Here is a 12995-nt window from a genome sequence, read left to right as displayed (position 1 = left end):
TCTGTCATTGTTTTTGATTAATACGCTTTCAAGAAAGTGTTCCCCATTGGTTGGATCCTTCACTGTTTTCTTCCATTGGGAGTTTTGATTCATTGTATTTCTAATATTTCTAATGACATAATATCTGAAGAAAGAATAAAATGAAGAATGTTTTAAAATATCATGTCTGCTAATGTAACGAAATTTTGTAACTATAAAACCTGACTATTTAGCTAAAAATATCTTCAGGGTCATAGCACTTTATGACTTTCTGGCATGCTTTTACATTCAAATGTCTGTGTGTAAATTTCATGACTTCTACATTTCTAGGCTAAAGACAATTTCCAGCAAACACAAAATGAAAAAGAGACATATATACCTGATAATTTGTTCTGATGCATTTTTAGCTTTGATAATAAAATACTTTATATTGCTTTTCCTTTCCATCCTTAACTAGATTCTATTTAGTAGTAATGTGTTTTTTTGTGTGTGTATTCAAAGGGCAGCCATTCTACAAAAGTGGAAGCTGTGGTCAGAACTCTGATGAAAATACAGCTTAGAGATCCAGGGGCTAAAGCACTCGTTTTCTCAACGGTATAGTCAACATTTTCATCCTCAATATTAACTTGAACTGATTTTCCTTCTCTAATCAGTTAACAGCTGAGAACTAATTTGTAATGTTGACCCTTAGATTTTTTTTCCAAATCTGTAAGATAGAATTATTTTTAGAGAAATTTGATAATGCTTCACAAGGCAATTTGTGTAGCTATGTTTCATGATTTTATATTACTGTCACTTAAAGATTTTCATAGTTTAATATTTTTTTAATTGGAATTTCTGACCTTGAAAGTCTCATTTCACAAGAGTTTGGATTAAAAAAAAGAAAATCTGCTGAATATTAAGTGTTGAATAAAACCTCGAGTTTTCACTTTGGAAAACTAAGTAATTATATTCCAGTATGTACTTCATTATTTATTTTCTACTGTTTGTTTATCTTATTTCCATTTCTAAAACCAGCATTTGATGTAAAAAATGAAAACAAAACTACTGTTTCAGATAGAGCTAAATAATATTGATGGTACTACATTTGAGGGTTTTGTATAAAAATCATTTTATTTCCTTTTCAGATACCCTTAGATAAAAGCTACATTTAAATATTGGTTTTCTCATTGTTTTATGTGTTCTAGTGGCAAGATGTATTAGACATTATTTCAAAAGCTCTCACTGACAACAACATGGAATTTGCACAGATCAGTCGTGTTAAGACATTTCAGGTAGGTTAAGATTTTACTCCTGATTTTTGTAGTAGACACAGTTGCAGATTGAAACTGCTATTAACTAGCTTACTTACATTTATTGTCTTGTGTCATGTAAGCCACAAAACAGGGTCTGAGTTCTTGATTAATTATAAAGTGAATATTAAAAGCAAAGTAGAGAAACTTTAGGTGTTTTCAGAGTATTTAATTATAACTATAACAAGACCATTGGTGTTTTTAAAGATCTCCTAACTCGAGGTCCTTTTTTTTTGGTCACTACAGGAAGATTGCCTATGATATACCTTTTGAATACAGATGGGCCTCACACCCCAGGGATTAGCTTCTAAAGTCACTGTCAGGCAAAACTGCATGTGGTCACAATTATCTTTACATCATGCTTAGCACAGTGACAAGTGTATGACCTCAGGCACACAAAGAGACCAAATGAAAATTTAGCAGATTCGTGTGTCTTATCTCACATTCACTCTAGCACATTATTTCTCTTTCTCTTTCCTCTAACCTCATATAGTTTAATTTGCATGTATCACATGCATCTGTCTTGTGATTCCTCTAGATATTACAAAGAACAAGAGAGCTTATATGGTACTTTTCTTCATAATTAAAATCAAGCAACAAATTTGCATTTTCTAAAGTTGATAATTTTACACTTAATTTTCTTAGCTATTACCTTTCACAATAGTAATAGATAGCATTAGACATCTTTAAAGTGAGCTATAACGTACTGCTCTTATTTTAACTGATCCAGCTAAAATTAAAATGTACCTTTCTTTTTTAGGAGAACCTTTCAGCATTTAAACGTGATCCCCAAATCAATATTTTGCTGCTGCCCCTGCACACAGGTTCTAATGGATTAACTATCATTGAAGCAACTCATGTTCTCTTGGTGGAGCCCATATTGAACCCTGCCCATGAGCTTCAGGCCATAGGGAGGGTGCACCGAATTGGACAGACAAAGTAAGGACTAAAATTAGAATCAGTCACATTCGCTTCAGTTTTCTGAGAAACCAAGTCAGTATTTAAACTCTTCATTATGTTCATCATAGCCTACTTGTTTTTAATTATTTCCTTAGAGATTATATTTTTTAATTATTTATTTTATAACTTATAACTTTTTAATTATTTAATTAAAAAGCATGAGATTTCTAATCCTCCCTTCTCCAAGAAGCAAACCCCCAAATGTTCCCAAATTTTTGTCTTCCCACAAAAACCTTATTACTTAATCCAAAAAAAAAAAACCTTGTCAGAAATACTTAAGACAGCTGCAAAGTTGAAGGCATCCATCATGCCTTTGAGGAGAATGGAGTTTTGATTGTTTAAAGTAGCCCTGTGTTTAAAAGATGACATACCTCGTACATGACCGAAAATAAATGGCTCCTCTTTAAATTCTTAACCTTAGGAAAGGACATCCCCTAAGTCAGCTCCAGGAGATCATTAGATTCAGTTTAGGACCCAAAGCAAACCAAAGTGAATATTATTATATGATACGTATTACCTTTATTCATATATCAGAATAGATAGTTATCTTTGATAAGGCCTCCTAAATGTGTTACCTCCTGGATGTTACAAGTCTTCAATGTTTAAAAAAGAAAACACACACACACACACACACATTATAAGCACTTGTTAAATCAATATTTATTCAGCATCTACTGTATGTCAGGCATTATTCTAAATACTGAAGATTCATATTGAATGATACATAATTTACTTCCCTAAGGAGGTCACTCTGTAGTACAAGAAATATGATTTAAAGTGTTGTGGCAGACTGTGCAAAAGTATAATAAAAGTACTGTGTTAACAAAAGAAGATAATGATCAGTCGGGCCCTACAGAGTCAGGAAAGACTTTATGATATTGAGTCTTGAAGGAGCAGTTACTTCAAAGTAGGATGGAAAGGAGTATTCACACAGCCAAAGAGAGTTATATATGCAAAAATACAATGGTGGGAAATGAAATGATATTTCTAGGGACTGTAAGGAGTTTGGGATTGTTGTAATATAAACTATGAGAAAGGGATGATTGGCGGGAGATGAGGTCTTCTCTGTCATACCCAGAAATATAGACTGCTCTGTAAGTAGTAGCTGGAAGAGAAAATAAAGGGTTTAATTATAAGCAGGGAAGAGACAGATTTATTAAGCCTCTTAACAAACAGGGCAAGGTAACATAACTGTAATAAATGCGGACTTGTTCTAACATACCACCACGTCTCATTTAAAATGCAGTCATGTCTTACTTGTTTTTTGTTGGTTTTCTTCTGTGTTTTTAAATATTGATTTTTTGTCCTGCCAATGCTCTTTTAAAGCATAGACTGGACTAGTCTCAGTTTTAAAACTACAAGTCTAAAAGACCATTCAGTATTACCCAACAATCTTATTATGCTTCCCAAGTAAATCAATTTTGCTACTTTCTAAGGAGTCTGTCTTAAGTTTGTCTTCTTCCTCCCTATGGCAGTCTTGCCTCATAGAGGGGAAAATACACAGTCAGATTAGAACTACCTCATCTTTCCATCATCAATTTCAACAGTCTGCCTGCATCAGTATTCACATACTTTTTGGTAGATTTTTATTGAGGATCTTCTGTGTGCCACGCACTGTTTTAGGAACATGAGATGCCCTCATGGAGCTTAATTCTAGCTGTAATGGAGTTGGTAGACAGAGGGTAAACAATAAACATAATAAGTACAATATAGACTATGTTAGGAGCCGGAAAAGTAGAGCAGGATGAGGAAGTAAGAGTGTCTGGGCAGGAAGGCATGCAAGGCCTTATTGAGAAGGTAATATTTGAGCAAGGACTTAAATGGGAAAATGGGAAAGTTATTCTTGCAGGTATCTTGGGAAAGAATGTTCAAGTAAACAGCGCATTTGGTGCAAAGGCTCTAAGTCGGGAGTATGGTGTGTTAGAAGAATAGCAAGGAGCCACAGTTGCTAAAGGAAAGAGAAGCAGGAGTTGAAGTCAGAGGGCTCAGTAGGGAGAGGGATTACATTGGGCCCAGGAAACCACTGTGAAGGTGGTGCTTTTACCCTGTGTGAAATAGGGAGCCATTGGAAGGCTTTGAGCAGAAGTGTGTCATATCTCACTTGTTTTAAAAGAATCATTCTGAGTGCTGTGATGGGGTGGGAGTGAAGGGGAGCAAGGGAGAGTAGAAGCAGGGAGAGTTTTGGAGGCTATTGCTGTCATCCTGGTGAGAGCTGAAGGTAACCTGACCATGGCGGTAGCAGTGCACATGGTGAGGAGTGGTCAGGTTCTGGATATATTTTGAAGACAGAACTGATAGTACTTTTGGACAGACTGGACATGGGGTGTGAGAGGGTCAACGATAATACCATAGATTTTGGCTTGGACAACTAAAAGGATGAAGTAAACTTCAGCTGAGCTGGAGAAGGAACATGTCCTACAGGGTAGAGCAGATTTGGTAAGAGAAGAACAGACATCCAAATGGAGATTTCTACTATGTAACTGAATGTACAAGTCCATTAAGTCACGAGACTGAATGAGATTACCCAGGGTGAGTTTAGATAGAGAAGACGACCATGGACTCAACTCCAGGGTACCAAAGTTAAGCTGTTCTAGGAGAATAGAGTAGGAGGAATCAGCAAAGGTAACAGATGAAGATCAAGAAATGAGTTAGGAAGAAAACCAGAAGACAGGGGTGTCCTAGAAGCCAAGTAAAGAATGTACCTCAAGGAAGAGGATATGGTCAGCTGTTTCAAGTGCTGTGAAAAATGTCAAGGAAGACAAGAATTGAGAATTGATCATAGATTTAGCAACATCGAGATACAAAACCAGGTTAAGTGATAGAGGCGACAGCCTGACTTGAGTTTTAGAGAGAATGGGATTTTGTGTATTTCTTATTTAACAAATACTTAAGTAACAAAGAGAGGGCAACTTGCCCATGGTCAGACAACTAGTAAAAGTGGTGGCAGATTTCAGACACAGCCATTCTACCTTCACAGTACAAGCTTTAACCACAGTGCACCGCTGCTTCTGTGTGGCTGGTAAGGCTAGTATTTTGAGGAGTTTTGCTGCAGTGAAAAGGAAGATAATGAAATCAAGAGAAGTTTTTTTATTTCCTTTCAAATGGGAGACTAAGAGAATGATTCATTAGAGACAAAACACTAGTGAAGGAATATAGCAGGGAGAATGTTTGACAGTGCCCTTGAGTGAACAAGAGGATATGGGATGGAACACTGAAGTGGTGGGAGGATTGGTGTTAGGTAGGAACATGGATGTGTCATCCAGTGATAAGCAGGAAAGTACCTTCTATGCCTTCCCTTTTATTACAACAGAAGTGTCCCTTTTCTTTCAAAAGCCACCCATTTCATTGTTCCTGGATCCCATTCCTTCTCATATTTTCAAAGACGTGTATATTTCCCTTGTACAGGTTGAGTATCCATTAACTGAAATGCTTCAAGTGTTTTGCCTTTGGATTTTTTGAGATTCTAGAATATTTGCATATGCACAGTGAGGTATCTTAGGAATGAAACCCCAGTCTAAATATGAAATTTATTTATGTTTCATATGCAACTTCTACACATAGCCTGAAGGTGATTTTATATAATATTTTAAATAACTTTGTGCACAAAACCAAGTTTTTACTGTGTTTTGACTATGACTCATTACATGAAGTCAGATGTTGAATTCTCCACTTGTCACATTGACATTCAAAAAGTTTTGGATTTTGAAGCATTTTAGATTTGGGGATTTTGGGATTAGGGATACTCATCCTGTCATATTACCCTGTAAATATGTCTTAATATTATCCATTTTAAAAAAAAAAGGTAGGATCTCTTACATCCTACCTCCATCTCTACTTTTTCGTCCTCTATTCTCTCTCAATCTATCCGGTTGAATTTTCTCTATCACTGAAGCGAGGCTTATAATGTTTTTAGTTGACCTACTTCGTGGCAGTGGTCTGAGGGTTGTCTAAACCCCTTAGATGAATTTTTCCAGTCTTAGGGATTTAGGTAGCTTTTATATGTTGAGGACTCTAAGGTATATACCCCTAGTCCAGACATGCCCATATAGCTCGCATCCCAGGTGCATATATCCATTTCTATCTCTGCACACATATCTCTGGACTCAGTCAACTTGGATACATGTTTAATAGGTATCAGGTTTCACATGGACGAAACAAAATTGTGTTGCTTCTGCACTCTTACCCCCACCCTAAGTTTTTCCCATCTTATAATGTGGCACTGTCATCTGTTCCTGCCCAGATCAGAAATCTAGGACTCTTCTATATTTCTCTTTTCACATTTCACATCCCAATCATCTTTTAAGTTTTGTCAACTCTGCCTCCAAAAGATATTTCAAATCCACTTGACTACTATCTCCACTGATGCAACCATAGTACACTCACTCTTACTTACCCAGAGGACTACAGAACTTCTTAAATGGCTTCTCTGGCACTCTTCTTGCTGAACAAGAAGTGCATCCTCCACACAGTTGCCAAAGGCAAACAAACCCACCAAGGGCTTCCCATTATAACCCCGATAAAATTCAAATGCTTGGTCACATCCTGCAAGGCCCTATGTGACCTGGCCCCTGCACACCTCTCCACCTTTATTTTCACCTCTCTCTCTCTCGTTTACAGGATGCTTCTGCCATGCTAGCCTTCTTTTGGTCTCTTGAACATGTTAGGCTTGTTCCAGGCATGTTCCCTTCCCACAGATTGTGCATGTATGTGCTGCTCTTCCCTTTGGTTGTGCTTCTTACTCCTCCTTTGCCTACTGGCCTTGTTCCCATCACTGTTGTTTCAGTTCACATGTCAGTATCCTCTTGGCATTATATTTACCTGAAACTGCCTTACTCTTTTCTGTGTTTATTTTCTGTCCTCATTAGAATGTCAGCTCATGGAGAGTAAATAGTTCATTTTATTTGATGCTAACCCCTCCCAGCACCTGCCGCAAGTGGGCACCAACTGACTGATGAATGTAGCATATAAAATGTGAAGTTGGTTTGTACAAATTTGTTTACTGTGGTTTTAAGATTAAAATTCTTTGTGCCTTTTAGACCTACTATTGTACACAGATTCTTAATTAAAGCAACAATAGAAGAAAGAATGCAGGCAATGCTGAAAACTGCTGAGAGGAGGTAGGTAATAATTTACAACAAGCAGAAGGGGGAAGGTTTTCCTAGTAAAAGTTTGTGTGTACCTTTGGAACTTCTTCACGTAGATGATGACAAAAAATATAACACAAATACTTTTTAAAAGCAAGATCTGACGTTTTGTCTTCACAGTGTTTCCCAGTCGGTGTTCCAGACATTCTGTATTTGAATTAATTTGTTAATTGTAACATGTAAACATAAGCTATCCTACATTTCTTTGCCACATTGGATCACTTCTTAAGTGAAATATATCTTTATGCCTGACATAAGCCTTAGTCTGATATGCGTAAACCAAAATTGTGTTGCTACTTTCTACATCACACTTGTTAGTCATGTGTTGATAGAAATATCTGGACTTTAAAATTTGGTAGGCCACATGTAGTGGCTTATGCCTGTAACCCCAGCACTTCGGGCCTCCGAGGCAGGTGGATAACCTCAGGTTGGGAGTTTCAGACCAGCCTGGCCAACATGGCAAAACCCCGTCTCTACTAAAAACATGAAAATTAGCCAGTCATGGTGGCATGTGCTCATAGTCCCAGCTTCTCGGGAGGCAGAGGCAGGAGAATCACTTGAACCCAGGGGGAATAGGGCAGAGGTTGCAGTGAGCCAAGACATGCCACTGCACTCCAGCCTGGGCAACAGAGCAAGACTGTCTCAAAGAAAAAAAAAAAACTTGTTAATTGTGGTGTCAATCCAAAGACAGAACAAAAGCAGAGAGACCAAACCAGTCTTAATTTTTAAAGTTTGTCTTTAGAATCATAGAACTTTCTAATATTTATGCTATAATTTGTTAGTCTTTTTGAAAACATAAATCTTTCTACATCTTAGGAGGTAAGTAGGATTGGAATGTACCCAAGGAAGAGATTATTGCCTTAGAAGGGATTGTCACATAGCAAAGAAGCAATTTGACACCAGAAATTTTCTTCCAGTGATGGTTTATGGGAAGGAAAGAGGCTTTTTATTTAAAACGTGAAGGCTTTTTAAAGTTCTTATATCCTTGTGTATCAGACTTCAGTGATTTTTATTTAGGCTGTTTTAATAAAATAGCAGTTAGAAGAGTTGTTTGAAATTCCCTTGAAGCAAATTAACTTTAGGTGGTAAGAAGGTAGTTTGTAAGGTGAGAGCGTAGTAGCAGTTGTCAGGGGTTTTATTCTTTGTTGTATTAATTGAGCAGAGAAGAAACATTTTGACAAACCCTAAAAGTAATATATAGAAGTCTTTACTGGTTTTGAGAAGGTATAATACTGATTTTATCACTTGCTTTCCTCTGGGAGTTTCTTATAGCCCAATTACAAAAACTTAAGAAAAAATATGGGTCTAGTTGTTATTATTGCAAATATAATCACTGATTCCTTGGGGTTTCTTTCTAACTGCTCGTTTGGAAAACCTTGCAGTCACACAAATTCATCAGTGAAGCATTCAGAGGCCTCCGTCTTGACCGTGGCTGACCTGGCAGACCTATTTACCAAAGAAACTGAAGAGCTTGAATGAACTACACTTTATTCATTCCATCGACTGTAATGTATTAATAAACTTTCATAGCTGTAGCGCAAAGTTACGAGGTGAAAAAACCCAGTAGTTATCAGCTAACATTGTTCCTAGTTGAGTGCGTTCGTTTCTTGTTCTGGTTATACAGTGGCCTGGTACTTATTGAGCCCTTTTCAATATCTGTTTTCAAAAGCTCTATAAAGATTTTTAATTTTACACTCCTAATAAAACATTTATTTTTTGGTCCCAAATAATATCTGTATCTGATGATACAAGGGAATTAAGAGAGGTAATGTGTACTTTTCTTATGGTAAGATCAGTCATAAAAAGAGTTAGAATAAGAAAGTAAACTAGTCTAGTTTTATATGACCTGGTATTTCAGCCAACATAGATCTCAGTTTGGGAAGGGCCTTCGGTATCTTTAGCACATGATTCACAAGTATCTTATTAGTAATGTTTTAAGTAGATGGTGAATTAAATTAACTTGTCATTTTGAGTAGGTTTATACCATAACTTCATACTTAGTAATTCTGCAGTAATACAACTCCTTACAATAAGTTATGTTAGACAGTTATTTCTTTCCTCTGCATCTTGCTACTAAAAATTAAAACACTGAAAGTATTCATATTTCTATTATGTGTAAAGTGGTGTCAGTGTAAACAGTTAACTCCAAATAGATTTTTTAAATGTATTAATGGTTACCTTAAAATTATCTGCTTTCTCTACTCTTAATTTTTGTACTATTAAAAATTTTTTTATGTTGTAAGATTGATGTATCTGTATATATTGCAGTTTTTATGACTGTCTTATCATAACATGGAAATGTGACACACTTTTTTTTAAAATCATTATTATGCTGATGTCTTGAATTCTTTTCTTTCCCATGTTCTTCTGTAACTAGACTTTTTAGCCACTGATATCTGAATTCATGGTATAGTTGTCATTTTATTTCAGTTGTTCCTCCCTTAAGCATGAGTCTTTGACTTTTTGAACAACAGAATGCCATGTTCACATAGCGAATTGTTGCAGGTGATAATAACCAAGTGTTTCTTCTTCTGTGAAGAATTAATGGACTTTGAAATTGCTGAATAAGGAGTAGCTTGTTTAATCCTAGCCATTTGATGTAATATAAATGTTCTTGTTTGGCTTCCTTTTCTTTGAGCCTTCAGAGTTTTAAAGGGCCCTCTTTGACCCTCAGGACTTACTAAATCCTAGTTAGCTGCCTGGAGAACTCATAGAACCATCCCCTGTATCCCATGTGTCTGAGAGGCTTTGGTGCTCAGTTAAGGTGCATTTTCTTACTCTAGGTTTATAGAGTGACATAATTCAGCTGAAGAAAACACACACATGCTTTTGGTGCTTATTCTTCAGTTAAAGGGAGGTATGCATTGATTCTTTTATATGAAATTAAACTGTTATTTTTATAGCTCTTCACATATTAAAAAGAGCTTTCCTATACATTTACATGTTTAGTTTGCCCAACAATCGTGTGAAGTTGTTATAATGAATATCATTCCTGTCTTCAAGGTATAGAGAACTGAAGTTCAGAAACTTTCTTAGGACATGTAGCAAGTAAACAGTGGAGCCTAGGTCCCCTGACTCCATATCTTACATTCTTTTACTAATAACATGTCATGCTGAGATTCAGAAGGCCCATGCTTATAATTTCATAATGAGACTATTCCAGTATTTGTGTTTGTTTTCTAGTATTCCTTTCTGAGCTATGTTTTAGAGAAAACAATTTGATATGCTTCGATTTTGTAAAAAAAAAAAAAAAATTATATATATAAAATTATCTATTAGACAAAAACTGTTCTTATTTATTTCTGTAAGATATCAATTAAATAAATATTTTAGTGGAAAGTAAAATTGTGGAATTCTTTGATTTCTGAGCCATAGAACATACGGGGTTTTTTGGTGTTTTTCTTTCTACAAAAGATGTCGAAATGGCTGATACTATAGAATCTCTTAATGTATATATATTTGTTATGTCTTCAAAACAATTGTGACAGTTTCCAGTTGTCCAAAACAAATACAAATCTGATTTTCACATTTTCTTGCTGCAAACAAAGGATTTTTAAAGTTTTCTTCCTCTATTATTTTAAAGCCTCTGAAATATTACTATGCTTATAAGTAGTTGTTCTTAAATGGATGGTATGCTAATGAACCAGTGAGAAAAAATGAAATAGCCGCAACTGTTAGAATAGCCCCAATCACTAAACTTAAATGTGTTTGGACCTGGAGAATCATTTTCTGTTACATGATGAGTTTACTAGAACTAAAAGATACATACAAGGTAAAGTGCATATACTTCATAGTCTTTTGCTTCAAACCCAGATAGCTCAGTGTTTATTGCAGCTTCAGCTTTTCTCTTTGTATGTGACCTGAGCTGAATAAGCCATACATTCAGTTTTAGGAATTGGCATCTTTCCTAAGATGCCACATGAACAACAAACTAAAAATCTTAACATAATTCAGCATGTAACTACTAATACTTTACAAATAACGATCAAACCAACTACTTATCTAAATATTTAGGAACTGATTTTAACAACGCAAGATTCGTCACCAACTCAAGCTCTCCTTTCAGGTGGTCAAAGTAAGAATTCATGTCTTTTCAGTCTCTCATTTAGTAGCTCTTCCAGTGTGCTTAAGTTATTTATGTTCATTAAACAACAAGATAACCTTTCAGAAATGCAAAGATCACCTGTGCTGAATAACCTCAGGCTTGCGTAAGTCGAATAAAAGCTATCTTTCCATTTTTATAGAATTTAGCTAAACAAAATCCCGAAATTTGCCTTTTCATAATTTTTAACTGGCATACAAATACAAAAATGGAATGTAAAATGAATTAAACCAATTAAATGAAATCAAAACCAACGCAAAAACAACAACAAAAATTAATTACAGCAGTATAGTGGAAACAGCGCATTTTAAGCCTGTCTACTCTGATAAAGGAACTCAAGGCAGTAAGATTTCTTCATAGTGAGATCAGATAGCTGTTTTCTAAAATTTTCTGTTTACAAGAATCTCTGCGTACCTCTTCCATTGTGAAGCCCAAATGAATGCTCATCACATGTGAGAGTCGAATATGAACCCCTTGCAATCCTTCCCTTAGAAGAAGGCTATGTAAGTAATTGATAACCCCAAAGGGAATTCAAGCCTTATGCTAGGTATGCGGTGTTGCCTCTGAGTTATAAAACAGATAGTATCACACACAGAAAATAGCACGAGTGCTTGGCAGAGGCCAAAGTTACCATCTCCAGCCTTCCCCTGCCTTCAGACAGCCTTTCAAAGGCATGTACAACTCATCTATGAAGAGTAAAGATCCCACACCATCCTTGGATCTTCATCATTTAATGTTAGTGACTCTCAATACCGATTTTTGGGAAACTGACTTTGTTATGTTGAAACCAAATTTTTATTGCAGCTTATGGTTCTTTTCCTGCAAAACAGAAATAAAAAACAGCCTCCATTATCTGTATAATGATCTTTGTATAGGTGACTACTGTTATTCGAACCAGTAACTTTTCTCTGCCTATCAAAAAAACAGCCTTTGTAAAAAATGGTCTGCCCTTCCCAACCCTATTGTTATCTTTGTCTCTTCAGTAAACTTGCTCTTAATGCTCCACACTGCCCTAGTGAGCCTATTAGAGGAGCGATGTGTCCTCGACCTATGGGATCTTTCCAGACCTGTGATTTGTATGTGAGCACAGTTCTGATCACGGACCCTTCCAGTGTTCTAAGGAGTAAACATTTGTGCTCAAATTTCCTTAGAGATGGCTTCTGCACATTTTGCTATTTATTTAGGATATACTTACTGAAATTACCTGTGGTTATTTTCTGCCAAGGCTATTTAATGAACATTTATCACATCATGTCTCCAGTTCTCTACCCAGAACAGTAAGGCCCCTCATGCCTCTTTTGTTCTCCCGGCTTCCCATAATCAAACAACTGCTATCCCCAGTTATTTTTCTAGAGTCTTTGTAAAAATGTCCATTGACTGAGAGCGTCATTGCCTGTTGATAATATTGAGTGTATTTTTCCTTTGTCACAGATCCATGTCTTCTTTGGTAAATGCAAATCTGTGTTCTAAACAGGAATGCATTTTGGTTTCTGATCTTTATCAGGATGTTTATAAGTG

General features: G+C 36.0%; 1 protein-coding gene across 6 annotated transcripts in view; it reads left to right on the top strand.

The window, feature by feature from the left end:
* SHPRH (SNF2 histone linker PHD RING helicase) overlaps positions 1-10720 on the top strand; it is an 84319-nt gene extending 73599 nt beyond the window's left edge. For 4 of the 6 annotated variants that reach the window (XM_035296922.3, XM_035296919.3, XM_078370253.1 and 1 more), the window contains 5 exons: positions 481-573; positions 1167-1253; positions 2032-2210; positions 7268-7348; positions 8758-10720. In XM_035296922.3, coding sequence (XP_035152813.1) covers positions 481-573; positions 1167-1253; positions 2032-2210; positions 7268-7348; positions 8758-8854 — 537 coding nt within the window. In that variant the 3' untranslated portion in view covers positions 8855-10720. The remainder of the gene's footprint in view (positions 1-480; positions 574-1166; positions 1254-2031; positions 2211-7267; positions 7349-8757) is intronic. The other 2 variants (XR_004742130.3, XR_013534610.1) reach the window with 1 other exon arrangement.
* The last annotated feature ends 2275 nt before the right edge of the window (positions 10721-12995 follow it).

This window comes from Callithrix jacchus, chromosome 4, assembly GCF_049354715.1.
Source record: "Callithrix jacchus isolate 240 chromosome 4, calJac240_pri, whole genome shotgun sequence".
NCBI classification, from domain to species: Eukaryota; Metazoa; Chordata; class Mammalia; order Primates; family Cebidae; genus Callithrix; species Callithrix jacchus.
Note: the sequence above shows the minus strand (reverse complement) of the source record. Positions and strands in the feature narration are given on the sequence as shown.